Raw genomic sequence first — 21774 nt, 5'->3', positions numbered from 1 at the left:
TCTTTGCCATGGTTTGAGGTAGGTAACGCCCAAACCTGTCTCAGGCCCAGCCAACCTGAACCTGACCTGAGAGTGTTGAGTCCTTTCCAGACCTGACCCAGCGCCTCCCCTGCAATCTGTATCAGCGCTGTGCCTCATCCTCAGGGCTTGGCCGGCTGCCGGCTCCCCACTCCCCAAGCCCAATGCCCGTGACCTGTCTCCTGCCCTGGTGGCAGCCGTGTGCCCCACTCCAGCCAGCCACCGCCCCCTGCTGTGCTGTGTGTGCTGCGCAGCGACTCATCAGCACACTCGCTCCACTGCTCCCAGTCGCTCCCACGCCGACCTCACAGACCGGGGAGGGGATCAGAGACGACCTGGGTTGCTTCCCAACATGAGCCCAGCCCAACAGGTGTAGTTGGGCCCGGCTGGGTTTCAAGGCTCTGAATTGAAATCCCTCCCAGCTTGGTAATGGTAGCCTGGGAGGAGGCCGCCGAGAAGCTGCTCTGGCGGGAGGAACTTGTGGCTAAGTGTAGAAAAGTCTCCATTCTACATTGCAGCGAGGGGCCAGGCTGGGGCAGGAATGTTACTGCAACCCACTAAGTAAACAATGACCGTGTGGGAAAGAGCTTCCCGAAAGCAAGGGAAAGGGCGAGAGAGATGAGCCCCAGCCTTGGGCTGACTCTCCATGCCCTGCCCAGGGGGCTGCGGAGCCAGCTCACCGGCTGTGCTCGTGGCAGAGGTGCTAGACAATAAATGGCTTAATGTTTTCTCGCTGTATTAGCAACAATCCGGCACCTTAGCCTCATGAGTTTGCTGCTTCGGAGCTATTTTGAGGGCGAGTCTCTCCTAGCTGTGCCAGTGTGCCGGGGCGCTGCCGTCTCCGGGTACGTGTGACTCAGGAGGCAATGGGTGGAAGGTGGGGTGGGGAGCAGGAAAATGTGTGTGTGGAGGAGAGGGGGAGCTGTCACTCGGCTCCCCTTTAATAAGGGCTTGAGCGCCTTGCGTGGGCTGGGAGCCAGTAGGAAAGTATCCGTGTGTCTGCCACAGGGTGACTCATCCAGCAGGCTCCGTTGTCCAAAACCAACATGCTGCAGACCTGGGTGCTGGCAGGTCATGCCAGGCGGGGGGGAAATGTAGCTGCTTTGAGAGGTGTGGGTGATGAGGAATAGGAACAGCACCAGCAGGACGTACTGCGCTAGCTTACCGCTGATGGATTCCCATCTGTCCAGTCACTCCCTGTTGCCCACAAGACAGCTATGCTACGGGGCAGCCAGAGCTCTAGCTGGACCGTGCTCCCCACACACGCTGAAGAAAGGCTCCAGGAAACCCCCAGCGAAGCGCCGACCCACACGGTGCACAGAGTCAGACCTGCCTTCGGTGGAACCCGCTCACTCTGCCCACGTGGCTGAGCCCCTTTAAAACCCAGGGCAAAGTAACCTGCTCAGGTTTCCCAGCTCCATGCGCACACAGGGGAGCAGTGTCCACACCAGCAAACTGGCCGCCTGTTTTGCACAGTGGATTGCTAGTGTGGTGTTAGACAGGGGAGGAGGGGGGGGGTCTTTCAATCAATCTCCTTTGTTTTGCCCTTATTCCCGATACCCCAGCTCCTTCTGCTGCCCCAAACCCGGCTCTCAACACCAATCCACTTTCAACCGCTGAAGTCACCAAGTGAGTCACTTCCCAAAGGTCCCGTCCATCACCCATAGCTCCCTGTGCTTCTCCTGCTCTGGGGCTCCTGTCCACCCCTTCCTCTCCCATGTCATCTGCCAGCGCTGCTGCGCACACCTCGGCCCTCCACCTTGCAGCAGTAGGAAGTACTCAGCAAGTGTAGGAACAGCCCCACAAAGCCACGGGGAGAGCCAAGAATTCCAATGTTAAGCTGCTGCACCTGGTCAATATGGTTTGCTATATTGGACATGGGGATCATCCATCCACGCAGCAAAGAGCTGAGCAACTCCCTATGGACTGGGCAAGCCATTGCCCATGGTTCTGGCTGGCAGAGCATCCCAGCCAGGAGAATCTCCCAAAGCCTGAGCAGATTTGCCAGCATCTTAGGGCCATCTCTTTCCCTCTGCCGTACGGCAGGGAGGACAGCACGTGTGTCCTGAGGCTGGACGGAGGAGGGAGGCCAAGGCTGCTAAAGGCTATGTGTGCCCCCACATGGAGCCACTCCCAGCCCCTCTGGGAGACTCCAGGTGATTCTGAATGTGCCCCATTTGGGAAGGTGGCCCAGCTAGAGGGTGGATAGAGGAGTTATGGGGTTGCTGCCATAAGCAGCAGGCTCCTTAGGCCAGTGTCACTCATTTCTGCATCAACTCTGTGCTCAGAGGTGGAAGCCACCTGATGAGAGAGCCAAAGGCATCACAACAAGCCAGTCTTGCTACCAGACGGAGAGGGGGCCTTGCCTGTGGGGGGCTACTGCTGGTGCATGAGTGGTCAGTGTCCATGGTGTCAGGGCTGGGATTTCCTGCTGATCCTAAGGGCCTGGGCACTTGCCATAGAATCGTACAAGGCCGGGCTGGAAGAAACCTTGAGAGGCAGGACCAAGGAAACCTAGACCATCCCTGAGAGCTGGTTGTGCAGCCTGTTCTTCAAAACCTACAGTGATGGGCACTCCACAGCCTCCCTGGGAAGCCTGGCCCAGAGCTTAGCTACCTGGAGAGTTAGAAAGTATCTCCTAATGCCTAACCTAAACCGCCCTTGCTGCAGAACAAGCCCATTACTTCTTGTCCTGCCTTAAATGGACATTGAGAACCATTGATCACCATCCTCTTTATAACAGACCTTAACACATTGGAAGATTAAAAACTTTCCTAAAGCCTGGCCCACAGACCTGGACACACTATTCCAGCTGAGGCCTCAGCGGCACAGAGAGTGGGACAGTCACCTCCCATGTCCTCCATACGACTCTCCTGTTAATATACCCCTGAATCATATTAGCTATTTTCACAACTGCATGACATTGTTAACCCATGTTCCATGGTGACCCACTATATTCCCTAGATCCTGTTCAGCAGTACAAACACCTAGCCACTCGTTCCCCATTCTGTAGTTGTGCAGGGGTTGGACTAGATGACCTCCTGAGGTCCCTTCCAACCCTGAGATTCTATGATTCTATGATTTGGTTTTTCCTTACTAAGTAAAGTGCTTTGCACTTGTCTTTATTGAATTTCATCTTGTTGATTTCAGACCAATTCTCCAATTTGTCAGGGTCATGTTGAATTCTGCTCCTGTCCTCCAAAGTGATTGCAACCCCACCCCTCCCTGTGTGGTATCCTCCGCACATTTGATAAGCATACTCTCACCTCCACTATCAAAATAATAACAAATAATGAACAGTAGTGGACCCAGGACTGACCCCGTGGGATCCTACTAGAAACAATCTCCCAGTTTGACAGCAAACCATAGATAACTGCACTCATCCAGTTGTGCACCCACCGTACAGTTAATTCCTCTGATGACATTTCCCTAGTTTGCTGATGAGAATGTCACATGGGACTGTGCCAGGCTGCTGTGCCTTGCCAGTTGCCATGATGCCTCCCATGAATAGGTCCAATGCTGGGCTTTCCCAAGAGACTTAAAGATCCATTTCTTCCTGCCCTCTGGGGCGAGCTAGGAAAGCTTTATGCAGCTCTTATCATCTCCACCAGCTAGACATGGTAGCTTATTTCTCATATCACACCTCTGGTCCTATGTGATCTAGTTACATACCAGTCTGCTGTCAGTCAGCCTATGCACCCTGCTGCAATGAGTACTGGCACTAGAAACCACTAGCACGGTAGAGATCGACCTGACGTTATGGACATGCAGGGTGGGGAGTGTACAGAACAGCACCAAGGAAACTTCTTGGGGTTCTCTAGTCCTGCTTGTTGTTGGAAAATGCCAAAATTGTAATTTCCTGTTTACATATTGTGTCCTGGGAACAGCAGCCCGCTGTCTGTTCTGTGCAAGGCAGATGTGCATTAGAATGAAGCCACAATAGTGCTTTGGAATGAAACTGTTAAGAAAGAGGCGGAGGCGAATTTCCAAGGCTCCGTTCTGGCTTGAGGGATGAGCGCATTGCCAGAAACGTCTCCATCAGTATTCAGGACCTTCATATTATGGTTTATATTTACTGCTTGGCATGGCCCTATGGAAGCGTCTAGCTAGCAAACAACGGCTTTATTGCTCCTCATTTCATAGTCCCCCGACCTCTAGCCATCAGGCAAGGTTGTAAGGAAGGTATAAAGTGATGGAAGATTTATCCGCTAGTTTTTACGGTGTGCCAGTGCTTAGTGTGGCATAGCCAGGCTGAAGGACTGCATGGCTCCAAGAAGGCTATGAAAGCAAGGAGGGAGAAGTGAAAGAGTCTAGATTCTCATCAAGTGGGCCCGATGGTGGGGCTGGCAGATCTCAGGGCGGAGGCGAGTATGCCCAGTGGCTGTTGCTGCTGAGCTCATGAAGCACACAGCTAAGGGACAATGTGCTGTGCGTGGGAGTGGAGCTAGCTTAGCGTTGCAGAGAACTGGCTATTTGCCTACATGGCTCTGAATTCACAGTGAGACCTTGGGGATGAGGCATTTCCTGACTGTTCAGAGCTACACATTGCAACCTAACCCCTGCTAAGCTCCTTTCTTGGGGTGGCATATTCAGGCACGGCCAGTGAGCGCGCAGGGATGGCACAGTTTCTGGGCTTTCTCTATAGTGTTCTCCCTTATGCAAAGCCCTGCACTGTGGTTAGTCGTGGGGGCTCTGACTTGCAGAGCCGCGGTGCGAGGTTTCCTCACTAACTGGGCAGTCTGGGACGCCCTGCCGCTGGCCCCTAGCACAGAGCGCTTTGAAAGAAGCAATGCTAGGCTCAAGGGTTCAATGCTGAACGCACATCTGCCCACGGGTTTCCATTTACAGCTGTGCTGAGCGGGGCTCTCCAAAGCAGGACAGAGAGCCGTCCAGCTCCAGCACATCATCCATTTCAGCTGTAGGAAAAGCTCTGGAAGTTTCACAGTACCAAGTTCCCAGGAGAATCCCTGCATCTGTTAGTCTATAAGGTGCCACAGGACTCTGCTGCTTTATACAGCTCCACAGCACACATCTTCCCAAAGCACAGCTGAGGTTGGGGCCCAGTTTGGAGAGAAGGACCCCAGCTCCGCTCTGTGTGCATGCAGTGCTAAAAGTATCCTGTCAGTGTGCAATGCAGGGCACCCACCGAACAGCGGGGACAGAGGTTGGGCAGATACCTTGGCTTGACTATAAGATCATTGAGGAAGGGACCACATCTTCATAGGTGTTTATACAGCCCCTAGCACGGAGGGCCCTGATCCTGACTGGGGACAAGGGCTGCCGTTGCCATACTCATTGACAATGATAAATGAAACTTCATGTGAGTCATTAAGGCAGAGATGGGCCCAAACCAAAACCCTACATACAAACATCCCTGTGCTTGGGAGAGCCTGGCTCTCAATCCATTCTGATCTTCCCAGATGAACCCCATCTGCTGATGCTCAACCCTGCATGCAAACTCCCCGGAGCACGAGCTAATTTCCCACCTGATCTGTGTGACTTGGACCCATCTGGCTAGATGGCTAACGATCCAAGGTGCTTTGCGTGTGGCTAAAGGTCTGCTTTCTGAAATGCTCCCTTTTCTGCCCACCTGTGCCACTTTGCTCTCTCTGGCTCGCTGCTACCCAGCGCCTGCAGGACTCTCAGCTTCCAGAGTGTCTCCTTGAGTTATATATTTTTTCTGCCTTTTCAGGGTGATCCTGGCCCACAAGGTGACCAAGGACGGGAAGGACCACTCGGACTGCCCGGAGACCCGGTAAGCACACGGCTGATCCTCCCCCCCTGGGGAAACGTGTTCAAATCAGACAGGGATGTGGCTAGAGATGGTGTGCACCCAGCCTGGACACATGCCCCCAAGAAGAGAGGCAGTGGGAGGGGTGCATGCCAGAGTCCAGGACCCCGGCAAGCCTAGAAAATGGAGACTTGGCTGGCTGGGACTGAGAAAATTCCACATCGTTTCCTCCTCCCAGTGGAAGGAGGTGCCAGCAAGTCAGTCCAGCGAATTTGGAAACCTACAGATCTGAACAGCAGCTAAGCCTAAGGATGAGACCTAGGTCCTCTTAGTCACCTGAGTCAGTGGGCTCCTGGCAGGGGCATGATTTGGCCCCTGCGTCTTTACATGGTCTGTTGTAAAGATGCACAGATCAAGGGCTCCGTTCCGGGGCAGCCCTGGCTTTCCAGAGTGCTCTTCCAGTAGTTCTGCTCCTCCCATCACCAAAGCTGTTTGCGAGAGGAGGGGAAGCGGCAGGGCCCAGAGCAGTTTGCTGTGGGAAGAGGGACATTTCCACGGAGACTCCCCCTCCTCCAGCAGGAAGCAGCCCTGGCTGTCTCCATGAAGGGTGGGTGGGCGCTGAAGACGAGTGCGGGTGCTGTGCTGCTAGTTGAGTTTCGCCGAATGCTGCTTTCCCTCCCCTTTGGAGCTCTCTTAGCTGGCTCCCAGGGGCCCAAACATCCCCTAAATCATCGGCAAGGAGAGCACCCCCAGGCTGATCTCCCCACCCTGCGTTTCATGCTCCCCCAGGGCATCACCTCCATCCTGCACTTGCTGCCCCATAGCTGGGAGGGAGGGGGCAGGCGAGCAGGAGGCCCCAGGGCAGGGCTTGTGGAAACTCACCTAGGCTCCACTGCACTCACCCTGCCATGTTCAGCCCTAGTGTGGCAAACTCCAATGGGAGGATTAAGGCGGGTGCTTATTTTTGTCACCATGCACACTGATCCCTGCGCTTTGTGAGTACAGCCCACCCCCGTCCTGGGCCTGCCTGCTTCAATCCACTGAACACTGAATATCAGGGGTGGAAGGGACCTCAGGAGGTATCTAGTCCAGCCCCCTGCTCAAAGCAGGACCAATCCCCAGACACATTTTTACCCCAGTTCGCTAAGTGGCCCCTTCAAGGATTGAACTCACAACCCTGGGTTTAGCAGGCCAATGCTCAAACCACTGAGCTCTCCCCCCCCCCTCCGTTGCTGTGTGCCACCCCAGCCATGCCCCGGGAGCCTCGGTCGCAGCAGAGTGCCCCAAGCCTGGTGGGAAGCACTGCTCCTCTGCTTTGCTGGTCCAGAGTGGGGAGTGCTCAGCAGGGACCCACCTCCAGCTCCTTGTCCGAGCCCTTCAGCCCTAGCAGGCTGCCAAGCTTTAATCCTCCCTCGCTCGTAACACGGAGCTGAGCTGCCATGAGCTGCAGATACACCCGAGCCCCAGATACACTCGAGCCCCCGGGCCAAATGGCAAACAGCCACTAGAACACTAGCTCATCAGGGCTTCAGCTCTGAGCGTTGGGCCAGAGGACACACTGTCCTCTGCCCAAGTTAGGGGGGAGGGTAACTCTCAGCTGGACCCCAGATACAGCTAGGCGATGTTACAGAAATTCCCAGGTGGTTGGAATACGACTCCTACATATAATTGATTCACCCCCATGGCAGGGACAGAGATAAGGCAGCACCCGAATCTGGGGCTGCCAGGGGTCAGGTAACTGGTGCAGACCAGGTCTGCACTAAACCGTGCCCTGGTTGCCATGGCCCCAGTGGCCTATTGCATCAACCCAGTCCCCAGTGGGTAGGAACGTCTGGGGCATGCCCCAGGGTGCTTGGTGGCTCTGTTGTGCTGGCATCATTCAGGCAAAAGGGCCCCGGGGAATCCGGGTTTGTGGGGCCAACCCTGCCCCTCCTCTCTGGTGTGGGGCGTGTCTTCAGGAGGTGGGGCTGTGTGGACAGGGAGCACGGCTGTTTTCACACCAGCCTCCTGGCCTCCCCCAGAGCAACGAGATCCCCCCAGAGGCACTGCAGAGCACACCTCCCCCTCAGCGCAGAGTTTAATTGAAGGCAGCCACATGGAAAGACGAATTGCGGTTGCTGGCATCGGAGCTGGTCTGTAACTTGGTGCCAGCCACAGCTTGAGTCCTGGGAGCAGGACATTTTGTGCTGATGCTGGGCACTGAATCCAGTTAGCAGTGGGATGCCACTGAGCCAGATCCTGACATCCTTAACTGAGCCAAAGCATTTAACTCTCCGAGGGCAGCAGGATCTGGCCTGCTGACGGCTCTACATTATACAGCTTTGCGCTGTCACTCGTCTGGAAAGGGGTTGGGTACAGGAGAGACTTTGGTTGTAGGAAAGCAATTTGTTTTTATGAGCATTTATGGTATTTCCCCTGTGCTGGCTGAGACTCTTTGCAAAGGCTTTTGCCAAGAGCAGCCATTTCAAAGGGCTCTGAAGTGCTTGCCTGTAGCCCCCTCCCCCATTTCCAGCCACTCTGCAGCAAGAGACCTGGCCCAGCTGGGCTTTGCCCCTTCCCCTGCCTTCATTTTATTTTTTTGAAATAAAGCAAGAACGGTTGGCCGGTTTCCCCAAATCTGCAACATGAGCCTGCCCTCGCTCAGCCCTTGCAAAACGCGGCCTGGGACCACAGATATGGGCAGGGGAAGCCAGCAGCCTGCAGTGGCTGTTCTTTAGGATCTAGGGGAAGGAGGGAAGCAGCAGCAGGGAACGGAGCCAGTGCGTCACAAGGGCCTGTTCTCCTGGTCAGAAGGGGAGGGACGGATCTCCACTGGACATGAGAGGGATGGTAATCAGAGACATACGTTGTAGGTTTTGACTCATGACTTAGAAGCACTTCAGGCCCTCGTACCATGTTGTTCTTTTAAAATGTATATTCAGACTGGTGGGGGAGGGCACAGACTGAGTCGGTGATGGAAAGGGACAGAGACGGCAGACACATGCTTATTCCAGACAGTCACCGTTTTGGAATGTGGACAAGCTATATCCACTGGCCACTAAGATGCTTCATTTGTGGCCGAGGCCTGTTCCAGATCTGAACTATGAATACGGACATGGCCTGAGCCTCAGTGCAAACCTTGAGACCAAGGTTTATAACTGGGGATCTGTTCAGGACAAGTATATTCTGCCCCCAGAAAATCCATCCGCAGTTGTTTAGTAAGAATCCCAGGCAGTGGGCCTGTCTCTGTGCTGCAATATGTGGAACACACAGTTTCCCTCCTTGCATGGAAGATATGATGGTCCAATCAATCACCTGTCAGAAGAGCAGGATATGTTCTAACCTTAGATCTGAGTTCTTCCCAGACAGGAGACTTGCTGAGTATCTTGGTCAGGTCTAGCTAAAATAGGTACAGGGTTCCAGTGAGATTTTAAAAGCAGTTGCTCTCGAAGACGTTTTTTCCATAAGCTAGGGGGAAATGCTTTTGCTCAGCCAAATAGAAAATAAATATATAATTGGTATTGGAAAGGGAAGGAGCTTGGCAAACAGTATTTGTCCAGGCTTGTTATCTGCGAGTTCTGGCTCTTAGAACGTGTTTCTCTTGGCTGAATGTAGGGGTCCTGCTAACCCTTGAGTCCCTTTCACTTTCTTTATGTCTGCGAGAGAATCTAGAGGTCAGTGTATTCTTGCTTTGATCTCTTTGGAAGCCCTGGGATTACCTTCTGTGTGTCTGTGTGTGTGTGTGTGTGTGTGATCCCCATGTTACACAGTGCACACACACACACACACACAGTAGGTGGATGGGAGTTACTGAGATCTGCTGCGTACAGAAACCTAAATGCACTCCAGGCACTGTACCAAGTCTGTAGAAATGGCATGGACAGTACAAGCCAAGAATATATTGGTCAGGGCTCCAGGCACCATAAAACAGGACAGTTTTCTGTCTCCACAACTACCATCATCCCAGCTTTCCTAGTTTTCAGGTTGATTGTAGTAGATAGGAATAAGGTAGCATCCCTTTAAATAGTCTGTGAGCCTTCTAGTGGTACTCACTGTGTTCTATGTCTTACAAGTCATCGGAGCCCAGCCAGAACAGCCACGTATACATAGCTAGGCCTTGTGTGTCTGTGTCTATTCGGTAAACACAGTTATTTGGGACCAGCTGTACTCCCGTGGTTTCTTCATGTTATTTTTGTCATGCAAAGAGCAAAAGACCAACAATCAGAGATGAAGATGGGATACCAGATGACAGCATGGAGCCTATCTCTACAACTGTTAAATTGAGAAGACAACAAATGAAATGTTGTTTGGATTCCCCTTCAAGTGGGAGGAGTAAAACTTAAAATGGAGCTGGATTCAGCACCTGTTCTTTCTAATTTCACAGCAGGATTATCAGAGACCACTTAATAGGAGGAAGTTGCAGAAAACCTCAGTTCTACTAAAATCTCACAGGGGAAATCCCTGGGCATTGTTACAGTGAAGGGAATACGTGATTGGAAACAACGCCTTGCAGACCTCTATGTTGGGAAGCAAAGAAGTCCTGTGCTACATGGTAAAGAATGGCTGGGAGAGATTCAGGTGGACTGGCAAAGCCCAACGTTTCTGCAGGTTTAAAACAAAAAAAACCTCCAGGCCCAAACTAAAATGAGCAGAGCTTTTGGACAAGGCAGCTGATGTCTTTCAGGACAGTATCAAAACCTTAAAACACATGAAAGCAAAAACTGAGCATTAGGAGGAGGAAGTTTCTGCATTTTGCAAAGCTTGACCAGTGCCTTTTGTGATCTGGCCAGAGGCAGAGACTGAACTGCAGCACTTACAGGATGCTGGGAGTATATCCAAGGTGAACTGAAGGAGAGGAGCGCCTCTGTCATGGCAGAGATGAAAAGAATGGCGCTGCCCATGTCTGTGGTGATTTCAAGGTTCCCAGTGAGGCTGGATGAGCGAGGACTTAGAGCAAACAAAATGAGAGGCCAAGAAATTGAGGAATTGAGAGAAAGAGAGAGCCAGCGATTGAGCACAAGCTGAAGTCTCTCCGATCACAGGCGTGATGCCTCCTTCCACTGTGACTTCCTTTCCAGTGATGGACACCACAGCCTCCAAACCACCTGTCACACAAGGGACAGAGATGGAGACACCCCACACAGAGTGCCAAGGCTCAGGTGAAGCCAAGAGTGACCTTACAACCTAGGGCTGTAGCCTGTGATCCTTCCTTCCTGGCATAGGAGCTCCCATCCATTGCAGGAGCAGAGATCACATTGAACACAGAAGATCACATTGCCCATCATTGACTTTGCTTACCTGGCCATGCTTTAGGCCATGCTCTTAGTCTGGGAGAAGCTCTGAGCTTAGTCTGTGGAGTTACTTCTGTTTCTTTGACTCTCCATTTCCATCTAACCCTTTTAAGCTCTTCTGCATGAAGAGCTTCAAAGGTGTCCCAGCAATGGATGATGATATTTGCTGTTGCAGTGCCAGCCACCACGTGAATGCAGACTGTGCACCATGATGCAGACTGAGCCCATGCAAGGATGCATGCTACAGGGAAGAGGGAGACGAGAGATATGGAGATACACGACAGGACAACAAATTGAACAAAGGCCACAGTAAAAACAACCATTACACACAGACCACAGATTCAGCATGGATCTATTGCAGTAGAATTGATTTCTGCAGTTTGTGTGAATTCTGTGGATTGTGAATTCATTCAGTGCAGAGATTCAGTGCAGATGCATGCAGCAGGCAGCATTCAGTGACAATGGGACCCAATTCACAACAGAAAGAGACCCATTTTTTGAAAAAGAAGGCTAGAAAAAGTGTCAAGTCAAATCAAAAAACATGTCACATCAGATAGTCAGTTCAGTTCCATCCTATATTTATTGAACAGACAGATTATTTTATATCGACGATTTATAGGCAGCTTATTTTTAAGCTGCATTTGCATGGGCAGGGGTGGGAGGCAGGGATATGAACTTCTTCTTTCTTCTTGAATGTTCTGAAATTCTCTATCTCTTCTCTTTTCTCTGAATACGGTGTGTGTCCCCCAGTCAGTGCCTCTTCAGTTCTGGGTGGGTGGTATATGGTTGGTGCATGGTTGCTGCAGACCAAAGCCCCAGTGTAAACAACAACCTCCACACACTCTCTCTCCTGGGCTCCTCCCTGGGGGAGGGAGAGAGGGGAGGGAGAGTTGGCCTTTGGCCTGCTGGGCCCCAGGAAGGGTTGTCCAATGGGCCAGGGGGGAGGAGAGGGGCAAAAAAAAAAAGTCTGCTCTCTAGAAGAAGGCAGGGCAGGGACCTTTGACCTGTCCCCTTCTTCTTCAGGAGACTGGTATATCTCCATTATTAATTTATTATTACCCCCTTACCTCTGGGTGCTGAAGAAGTTGTTGGTGAAGAGGAGAGGAGGAGGACCCTCCTCTGAAAGGAGGAAAGGAGGAGAGAAGGAGGAGCTGGAGGAGGGATTTTCAGTGGTCTGCTGGCTGGGGACAAGGAGTGAAGTGCAGACATGGGGGTCTGGCTCACTGCCCCCCAGAATGGACCCAGCCAAGAGGTCCAGTTCTCTGCACCTACAAGCTCTGTTTTAGCCCATGTTCCTGTCATCTAATAAACCTCTGTTTTACTGGCTGGCTGAGAGTCACGTCTGACTGCGAAGTGGGGATGCAGGACCCGGTGGCTTCCCCAGGACCCCGCCTGGGTGGACTCACTGTGGGAAGCGCACGGAGGGGAAGAGGATGCAAAATGCTCCAAGGAGAGACCCAGGAGGTGAAGCCGTATGAGCTTCTTGCCCTGGAGACAGGCTGCTCCAAGGGAGAGAAGGCTCCCCAAAGTCCTGCCTGGCTTTGTGGGGAGCAGTTCCAGAGCATCGCCCGGGGACTCCGTGACACTTATTCAAAGAGTTGGCGCCCTGTATGGACCAACACTATTCCTATCCATTGTGTGACAGTTTGTTTAGAGGATGTAACTTTGCTGCTATGTTAGGAATGCAGCCCACACACTACAAATCAGACACCAGCCATGTTGCTCAGGAGACATCCTTTAAGGTCTCGTAATTTTCATGTGGGAGAGAAAGGCTTAGTAAGACATGCCTCAGATAATTGGTGGGATCCAGGAGTGATTGCATCACAGACTGGTCCCTCTGGGGGCTTTCAGCTAACCCCATGTCGACTTAGGACGGGATGCAGAGATAAAATTTCTAGACACCATTAATGACAGCTTCTTGGAGCAGCAAGTCCTGGAACTCACGAGGGGAGAGGCAATTCTTGATCTAGTCCTAAGTGGAGCACAGGGTCTGGTCCAAGAGGTGAATATAGCCGAACCGCTTGGCAATAGCAACCATAATGTAATTAAATATAACATCCTTCAGCGGAGGAGGGCTACCAAAACAGCCCACCACTGCGGCATTTAACTTCAAAATGGGGAACTACACAAATGAGGAAGCTGTTTAAATGGAAATGAAAAGGAACAGTCACAAGAGTGAAATGCCTGCAAGTTGCATGGACACTTGTTAAAAACACCATAAAAAAAGCTCAAATTCAATGTGCACCCCAAATTTAAAAAAAAAAGAGTAAGAGGACCAAAAAATGCCACCATGACTAAACAACAAAGTAAAAGAGGTGGTAAGAGGCAAAAAGGCATCCTTTTTTAATCTATTTCCTCAGCTGAGTCATTACACTACTTGAATCTATTTCCTTATGATAACGATCCTTACACCTCTTGTCAACTGTCTGTAACTGACCATCTTGATTATCACTACAAAAGTTTTTTTCCTGCTGATAACAGGTCATTTTAATTAATTAGCCCCTTAGAGCTGGTATGGCATCTTCTCTGTATGCATATATATACTCTTCTTAGATGTTCCAGTCTATGCATCTGATGAAGTGGGCTGTAGCCCACGAAAGCTTATGCTCAAATAAATGTGTTAGTCTCAAAGGTGCCACGAGTGCTCCTGTTCTTTTTAGCTGAGCAATGTGACACTCCTCATCAGAGCCTGGGTGTGCTGCCTTTGCTCAGTTGGAGACTGAGCGGGTTGGGACCGCGACCTCCATCGAAGAAGTGCAAAGCAAGAGCACTCATCTACTGCACTGGCCAGCAGGCCCTGCTAGCGCCATGTGATCTAGACTGTGGAATTCCACTCAGCCCAGCAGTGCAGAGCAGCGGGACATCGAAATGGTTACTCAATTCCCTGGCAACAGCGTGTTTGTAACTTGTTCTGTTTATTGCTAAACAGCATTCTTCTTTTAAAACCTTTAAAAGCACGCTGAGAAATTTATTTCCACTGGAACCTCTCTCTTCCACCCTTTGCCTCTCGCCACCTTTGCCAATGGTGCCACGCCTGAGAGCATTAGCTGAGTCTATGTCAGGTTGGCTCAGCCCGGAGCTTGTGACTACAGTGGTTCAAGGCCAAACGCTGATCGCTGGTGGCTGTTCCCAGGATTCGTGTCAGGGATGTTCAGAAGGCATGGTCTGTGCTACAGTCCCAGCCTGCCATTTCAGCTCTTGTGCACACCGCTGGGGGCTGCCTGGTCAAATCCCTGCCCCTTTAAGTTGAGACTGCACCTCGTCCAGACCTCAGAGTGTGGGCAATGCCAACTCCTCCAAAGTCCAGCCAGTGTTTCCATTTCACCGTCTGTCCCCGGCCCTTTGCTGGCATAACTTTGTCACCCCAGCTGGCGCCATACACCAACCCCCCGAGCCCAGCAGCAAAGGAGGGGCTATGCAGTAGCCCTCTCTGTCAAGACAAAGTTCATGTCATACGCACGGTGTGACACACAACACCTGCCCAAGAGGGCTAGAGAGCTTGGTTAAATCCACAGCCCCAGCTCTTTCCCTAGCTCTTATGCCCTGGGCATCTCAGCTGGGATTCACAAATGTATTTAGGTGCATCATACCTTTGTGAGTCCCACCCCTTGTCAGGAGCGGCGCCAGGGTTTCTGGCGCCCTAGGCAGAATTCGAGGGGTGGCATTTTGTGCGTGCCCCACGGGGGGCGCAGGAGCTTCCGGTTCCACTCCTGTTGCACCGCCAAAGAAGGACCCTCCGCCGATATGCCGCAGGCAACAGCGGCAGTCATTGAGCTGCTCAGTTGCCTGCCACTGTTTCCTGCGGCACATCGGCAGAAGGTCCTTCTTCGGCGGCGCGACGGGAGCAGAACCGGAAGCTCCCGTGCGCCCCGTGGGGAGCGCACAAAATGCTGCCTCCCGAATCCTGGCGCCCTAGGCAACCGCCTAGGGTCGGCTAATGGAAGCGCCGGCCCTGCCCCTTGTGTGTCCAGCATGATGCCATTGTGCACGCCAGGCAGGGCTTTCAGGTGAGAAAGGCCACTTGTATCTCCCCAGCTCCCTTTTCATAAAACCTTTTCTCTAAGGCTTAGCTTATTCTTGTAATTGTGGGCATGGGAGCAAGGGGCATACATGGCTGAGTGTTTCTGGCCCTTCTCCTGCAGGCTGGTCATAGTGTCCCATGCACACGTTGGCGATGGTGCTGATTCACGCTGGGGAAGCTGGTCCCTTTCAATGCAGATGGGCGATTTCATACAGCAGCTGGGAAAGCAGCTCACTTTGTGCGGCGTGTTTTGGCGACGTGGTGATTTGAGCTTGGTTGTGAACAATGGAAGGGTCTTTCCACGGAAAGCAGTGACCAATCTGAACATAAAGTAGCAGAGGGGTCTAGCATCCAGTTAGCCTCTTCCACTGCATTCATCTGAGTGACGGGGGAGAGGGAGCAGGTTACTCTTGGGGGCCGCCCACAGGAAGAGAGCTGGGTGCAGTTGCTCGCGGATTTACCATAGCAGGTGGTTTACAATAGGACTGTGAGAGATGCCAGGCTGATACCTCTAGAGAATGGACGTCTCAGACAGAGCAGTGAGGATCCAGAGCAGAGTCTTACTGAGTGGGACGCTGGTTCATCCTCTCTGCTCTATGAAGTGCTTGGCCTCTCTCTGCCAGCCACAGTGCTCATTGCATTGAACCGGACTGAGACCAATGACTCAATCCAGACTTAGTGGTCACCCTCGCTTCAGCAGCGTTGTCTGACAACGACAGTATAGGGGTCGTAGAGTCACCGCATTCATCACGCTCCCTAGAACAGGACATAACGGTGAGATCAGTCGGCAATGTAGGCCTTTGAAAGACGATTCTCCTAGGGCACTATACAGCTGTGAGATGGGAACAAAGCTGTGATCACTACATATTATCTACAGACCTAGGGGCGAAAGGCTTGATTCCTCATCCCTGCTTTTACCTTACTGCGTCATTGGGGCAGCACTGATCTGCTACAACGAGGCACTTGGCTGCTGCAGTGCCAGGCGATGGAATCTGCTGCAGGTTGCTGGGCAAGGATGTGGCAGCCCAGCTGCAGAGAGGAAAGGACAGTGCATGTGCAGCAGTGCAGGAACAAACAGCTATAAACTGGCCATCAACAATTTAGGCTTGAAATTAGGTGAAGGTTTCTAACAATCAGAGGAATGAAGTTCTGGAACAGCCTCCGAAGGGGAGCAGTGGGGGCAAAAAACCTAACTGGTTTCAAGACTGGGCTTGATATGTTGATGGAGTAGATGGTGTTTTGAGACTGCCTACAATGGCATGTAGGCAATCTGCGACTGCTAGTAGCAAATATCCCCAATGGCTGGTGATGGGACACTAGACGGGGAGGGCTGGGTTACTACAGAGAATTCTTTCCCAGGTGTCTGGCTGGCAGGTTTTGCCCACATGCTCAGGGTCTAACTGATGGCCATATTTGAGGTCGGAAGGAATTTTACCCCAGGTCAGATTGGCAGAGACCCTAGGGATGGGGGGCAGGGATTTCACCTTCCTCTGCAGCATGTGGCATGGGAACACTTGTAGGTTTAAACAAGTGTAAATGGTGAATTCTCTGTAACTTAAAATCTTTAAATCATGATTTGAGGACTTCAGTGACTCAGCCAGAGGTTCGGGGTTTGTTACAGGAGTGGGTGGGTGAGGCTCTGTCGCCTGCGATGTGCCGGAGGTCAAACGAGATGCTCGTAATGGTCCCTTCTGGCCTTAAGATCTATGAGTCTGAGAGACACAACACATAATAATGTGTATTATGTATGTTATCAAAGCCTGCATGGAAGAATGGTTTTGCTGCCACACTTTATATTAAGGTTCCATGTAGAATGGGGGTATAAGCTTGTTACTGACAGGAGTAGTATGTGTTATAGATAGCTAGATTCAGAGATTCCAAGACCTGAAGGGACCATTGTGATCATCCAGTCTTACCGCCTGTATGTATAAATGGAATCCTTAAAATAAACTGTGACTGAGCTGGGCATGACCCATTAATGTGTAATGGGTTCATCAGGCACCAGCCCCCACCCTGTGGGTCATGAAATGAAGAAATATTTCCCTGCCCTGGTGAGCTAAATTTGGACATGAATTGAAGCACCATAAGGCTTTCAAGCATGAAGTTTGGGCATGAGTCTTTTGGCAGAATCTGGGCTGCCAGCCACGACATCTGTGACTGTGCAGTACTCAGCATTGCTGTCTTGCTGGATGCTCAGAATTCAAGGTGAGGTTTGTGATGTGGTGCCCAGGGTCCAGTCCCGTAGCAGGATGGGGGGAATCACATTTCTGCACACGCCATGCACACAACGCGTGGGAGACAGGTATGTGCTCCTCTGGGCAATGCCTCCAGAGGAACGTAACCAGCCAGACAGGGAAGAAATGAAACTTTCAGTTCTCTTTTTACTTTCACAGGGTGAGGGTGGTCCGATTGGACCCAAGGGGTACAGAGGAGACGAAGGACCCATGGGACCTGAGGTTAGTGTTCTTTATCATTGTCTTCAAGGAAGGAATGGCTGTGTGATATATAAACCAGAGAGCGGTGATCAAAAAAGGCTCTCTCCTGCCTCCCAGCGGACAGGGTGCCTAGCCTTGTGGATCTTGGAAAACCACGTGGCGCCCTTATAAACAGAGAAGCTGATTTTCCAAGACACACAGTAATTCACGTCCATGATGGGATGGTAGGATTTAAATGCTTCTTCTTCAGTGTGGACCCACAGATCTCTAGGGTCAGTTTTCTGAGCAGAGCTGGTAGACAGTATAGCTACTCAGGAAGTGATTCTTAGTATCAGCAGCCTGTCTACTCTCTTTGATTTCCGCAATAAGAACATTACAGAGTGTAGAGGGGGGCCCCCTTAGGACACTAGTCTAACCTGACAAGCCCAGTTTGGCTCATTCCCTACAGTGCACCTTGTGGCCTTTGTCTGGTCCTACTCGGAATGGATCACCTGATAGGCCTGCACCACTGCCCTGAGGAAAAGGGGGAACTGAAACAATGGCAAAGGGGCACAGTTTACTCCCCGTGCTGTCCACAAGTAAACAACTCCACTTGGAATATAGCAATGTTCCCATCTGTATTCTTCAGAGCATCAGGGTTCTTCTACGGTAGGAAGTGAGGGATCGAAATGCCACAGGAAAATGAATGCAGCTGGTTTGCCTTTGAAAGGATCATTTGCTGTGCGTTAAGGTCCTTTTCGATACGCGTGACCATTTCACCGTCTCCCTTCAGGGCCCCAAAGGACCCCCTGGAGCCATCGGATTGCCTGGAGACCTTGGCTTGATGGGTGAAAGGGTGAGTGGTGTTTCACAGTGGAATATGACAGATGAAAAGTGGCTTACAACTTCCCCTTGCTCAGCAGGAGGAAGCCCCCCCCGCCCCCGCCCCAGCCTCTTGGCTTACACAGCAGAACTGCAGAGTGCTGCGCAGGAGTCCCCACTGGATAGTCCCCTGTGGTCACACATGTACACAGGGCTGATCCTCAGCTGGTGAAAATCAGCAGAGTTCCATTGACTTAGCTGGAGATATGCTGAGTTACACCCCCTGGGGATCTGGGCTATTCATGCCAAGGGTGCTAGGTCTGATCGACACCCGCTGGGGCTCTGGCCCATGGAGTAGAGCCGCAGAATGGGAGACTTAGCTGACAGGTTAAACCCATTCTGGAGTCTGGCCTCCAGCTGTGCTGTATGGTATGTCGCAATGCTGGGGGAGAGGGATCCAAGCCTAACCTCTGCCAGCAGGGCTGGGCAGAGAGACTCTAGCGGACCAGTGTACACACCTGAGTTGACTTTGTTCTTAAAATCCATTCAGGCCCCAAAAGAGATCAGTCTGGAACCCATTACTCTCAAGTCATCCTCAGCTGTTTGTAATATGGATCCCTTGGTACCAAATGCACTTAGCATGATGGACCGGCTCCCCAGCGGGTGTGTGCCATTCATGTCAATGGTGTTACACTGATTTCCACCAGCTGGCGATCTCCATTCTTCCCTGCTCTGTGTTTTCATGCTCCCCTCACGCTCCGTATTCATTTTGTATTGCGAATTCATTCATTGTCCTACGAGTGGTTGGAACGGAATCCATTTTTCTCCACAGAGAAGTTCAGAATATGCTGTCAGTGAAATGCTATAAACCCATGTTATCGTTTGGGTTTGCTTCTGTGGCTTTAGTTTCTAGAGAAAAGAAATGAGCCATTACAAGCACAGCCCTGGTCCTAGAGACAGGCAGCTTTTCCCGTCAGTAGCTCAGCCACAAAACTCTCCTTTCTTCTCTGATCTCTTCTCTTCTGAACTTTTCCCATCCCACTTCTCTGGCGTACATAGAACTGAAGCCAGCACGCCTGTTACTTATTGTGTGAGCCACAGCACACTACTAGCTTGCAGCCTTCAGCTGGAGTTCCTGAAAGGATTTCTACTGCACATGTCACTGCACTGCAATGGAGGTTCATTGAGGTAACAAGACTCATCCAATCCAGAGGAGAAAAAACAATCCATCTGGCCTACACATTTTCCGGTGGAAGTAGGATTAATTGTATGTCTATCATACTGTCACTAGCCAGCCCTTTGAAAAGAGTCCTTTCACTATGGCCTCCAGCTCTGCAGGCTGGAAGAGTCATGCCTTGAATACACATTTCGGTAGAGGACCCAGAGGTCTGAAATATCAGTCTTCTTTTAAAGCTGCTGGTTCATCTATTGGGGTGTGTATATATAACGCATGTGTATTGGTGTCTTGGCGGCACCCTCTTTCCAACGGCCAAATCCCTTACGCCTGATCTCTGAAATGTCCCCATCACAGTGAAACTCCAGTGGAGGAAAAGGAGATCTTTGTGCCTTTCCCACCTGCCGCCCCCTGCTGCCGCTCTCCCTTTTACTTCTTACTTCAGAAATAAAGAGCAGGCACTCCCGCAGCACTCACCTTTTACAAAACACAAGCTGTGAACTTGGTGATTGTAATGGGTTCATTGTAGTTGTGGACAAGACTTAAGAGCTTGCAGTTAGAAGTGGCTACTGAAGCTTGTGATTCATATGCCTGATGACAATTGTTACAGGGGAGAAACCAGCAGGACGTATTGATAGTTGGCCCATCATTGAGGACTTTCACCTTATTCATCATGACTGTGCTTCTGGAGAAGACCAGGAGGAATGTTGTAGGGTTCTGGCCTGCGAGTGTCCCATCCCAGTGAGCTCTGTTGAATAGGAGAGTGTGTGGACACTATGCTGTGGGTGAATGGCTGCCTGCTAGGGAAAATGTGACATGCGGATAAGTGAATTAAGTGGCTTGGTTTTGACACCTCTTATTTTTGCTCTTCTTGCTAGGGAGCGGATGGCATTCCAGGAAATGGCACAGATGGTTTCCCAGGCTTCCCAGTGAGTTTTATTTGTTACACAGAAAATTGTTACACAATAATTAACATTATTTCTGTTCCTCTGATTTAACGTGCTGTTTTCCCTTCCCTCTCAGGGCTACCCAGGCAACAGAGGAAATCCTGGTCTTAATGTAAGTCTGCCTCCATCTCCCCTACAGGGTAATATAACACAAAACTGCCTGAGCAATGCATCCTGGTTATGGCCCCTAGCATTGTTCACAACTAGCCAGTTGGCTCTGGAGCCTGTTGGCTGACCATGCTCTGAAATGGGCTTCGCACTGCTGGCTGGCCAGCCCTGCTCATCCCAAAGTCCATGTTTCCAAAAGGTTAGGATGTCCCCTGCTGCCCCCAGACCTGTGCTGTGTGGGTATCTTTTGCTATCGATACGCTTCCTATGGATTTCCCTTTCTGGTGCAACTCATAATAACATGGGGAGGGGGTCGCAAAAGCTGATGGAACCGCTGGTACGTGTTACAAGGTTACCTCCGTATGGGCTGTATGGTAACTTATGCCAAGAAAGTGGGTATTCACTGACCAATCATCCACACCAACTCACTCATCGGTTAGCTGCATACAAGCTGTACAGTGCACACCTCAGGGTCTGGGTCGTTCAGAGACTTGGGGCTGGTTCTGCAGTGCACAGGAATCTCTCTGTAGCCAGTGAAAGCTTCCCAGACCATGTGCTCCGCCCACCGAGGACTCTGTACTGTGGGTCAGAGCAGGGATTGCTGCTACAGCTGATGAAGTGGGTATTCACCCACGAAAGCTCATGCTCCAATATGTCTGTTAGTCTATAAGGTGCCACAGGACTCTTTGTTGCTTTATGCCAAGAAAGAAGGTCTCCATCTCGATGACACATGTTTATTGTAACTCAGCATCAAGGAATAGAGACCAGCTGTGACTCTTCCAGGATGTCTGCTCTCGTAGCTTGTTCTCACGCTCACTGTAGGCTAGGGAGGATGCTTGTTATCTAATACCTGGCTTTTAATTCGCAGTGTTATTGGTGTCATTTTTCAGGGCACTAGAGGCTATCCTGGTCCCAAGGGCGATGAAGGAGAAGCAGGAGACCCTGGGGAAGATGTGAGTGCAGAATGAGCCTGATAGCTCTTTCTTTTTAAAGCTGAATCAGTATTTATATTCCAATGATTTATGTTATAATTCTATGGTAAAAGTGAGAGAGTAACAGTGCGGCTGTGACACTTCTGTATGGTTATGTCTGATTTTGTAAGCAGGTCGTTTTTAAGTGCCATGAAAGCAGGTGGTACGCAGGACAGATCAGCCTCCTGGAATGGGTACAGCCAGCTGGAAAGGTTGCGAGCCAGGGGTCAGTGTGAGGAGCTGAAGGTAGCTATCCCTTGGGCTGCTAGACTAACTATCAGCAGCCCCAGCAGAAACT

At 51.2% G+C, this 21774-nt stretch overlaps 1 protein-coding gene across 1 annotated transcript in view; it reads left to right on the top strand.

Annotated features, from left to right (window-relative positions):
* The window catches only part of COL6A1 (collagen type VI alpha 1 chain), a 67404-nt gene that overhangs the window by 28034 nt on the left and 17596 nt on the right, over window positions 1-21774 (top strand). The window contains exons 20-25 of the mRNA XM_039495052.1: window positions 5711-5773; window positions 17434-17496; window positions 18248-18310; window positions 20329-20379; window positions 20474-20509; window positions 21396-21458. Coding sequence (XP_039350986.1) covers window positions 5711-5773; window positions 17434-17496; window positions 18248-18310; window positions 20329-20379; window positions 20474-20509; window positions 21396-21458 — 339 coding nt within the window. The remainder of the gene's footprint in view (window positions 1-5710; window positions 5774-17433; window positions 17497-18247; window positions 18311-20328; window positions 20380-20473; window positions 20510-21395; window positions 21459-21774) is intronic.

This window comes from Mauremys reevesii, linkage group 11, assembly GCF_016161935.1.
Source record: "Mauremys reevesii isolate NIE-2019 linkage group 11, ASM1616193v1, whole genome shotgun sequence".
NCBI lineage: Eukaryota > Metazoa > Chordata > Testudines > Geoemydidae > Mauremys > Mauremys reevesii.
The sequence above is the reverse complement of the archived record's forward strand: the minus strand, read 5'-3'. Positions and strand labels throughout refer to the sequence as shown.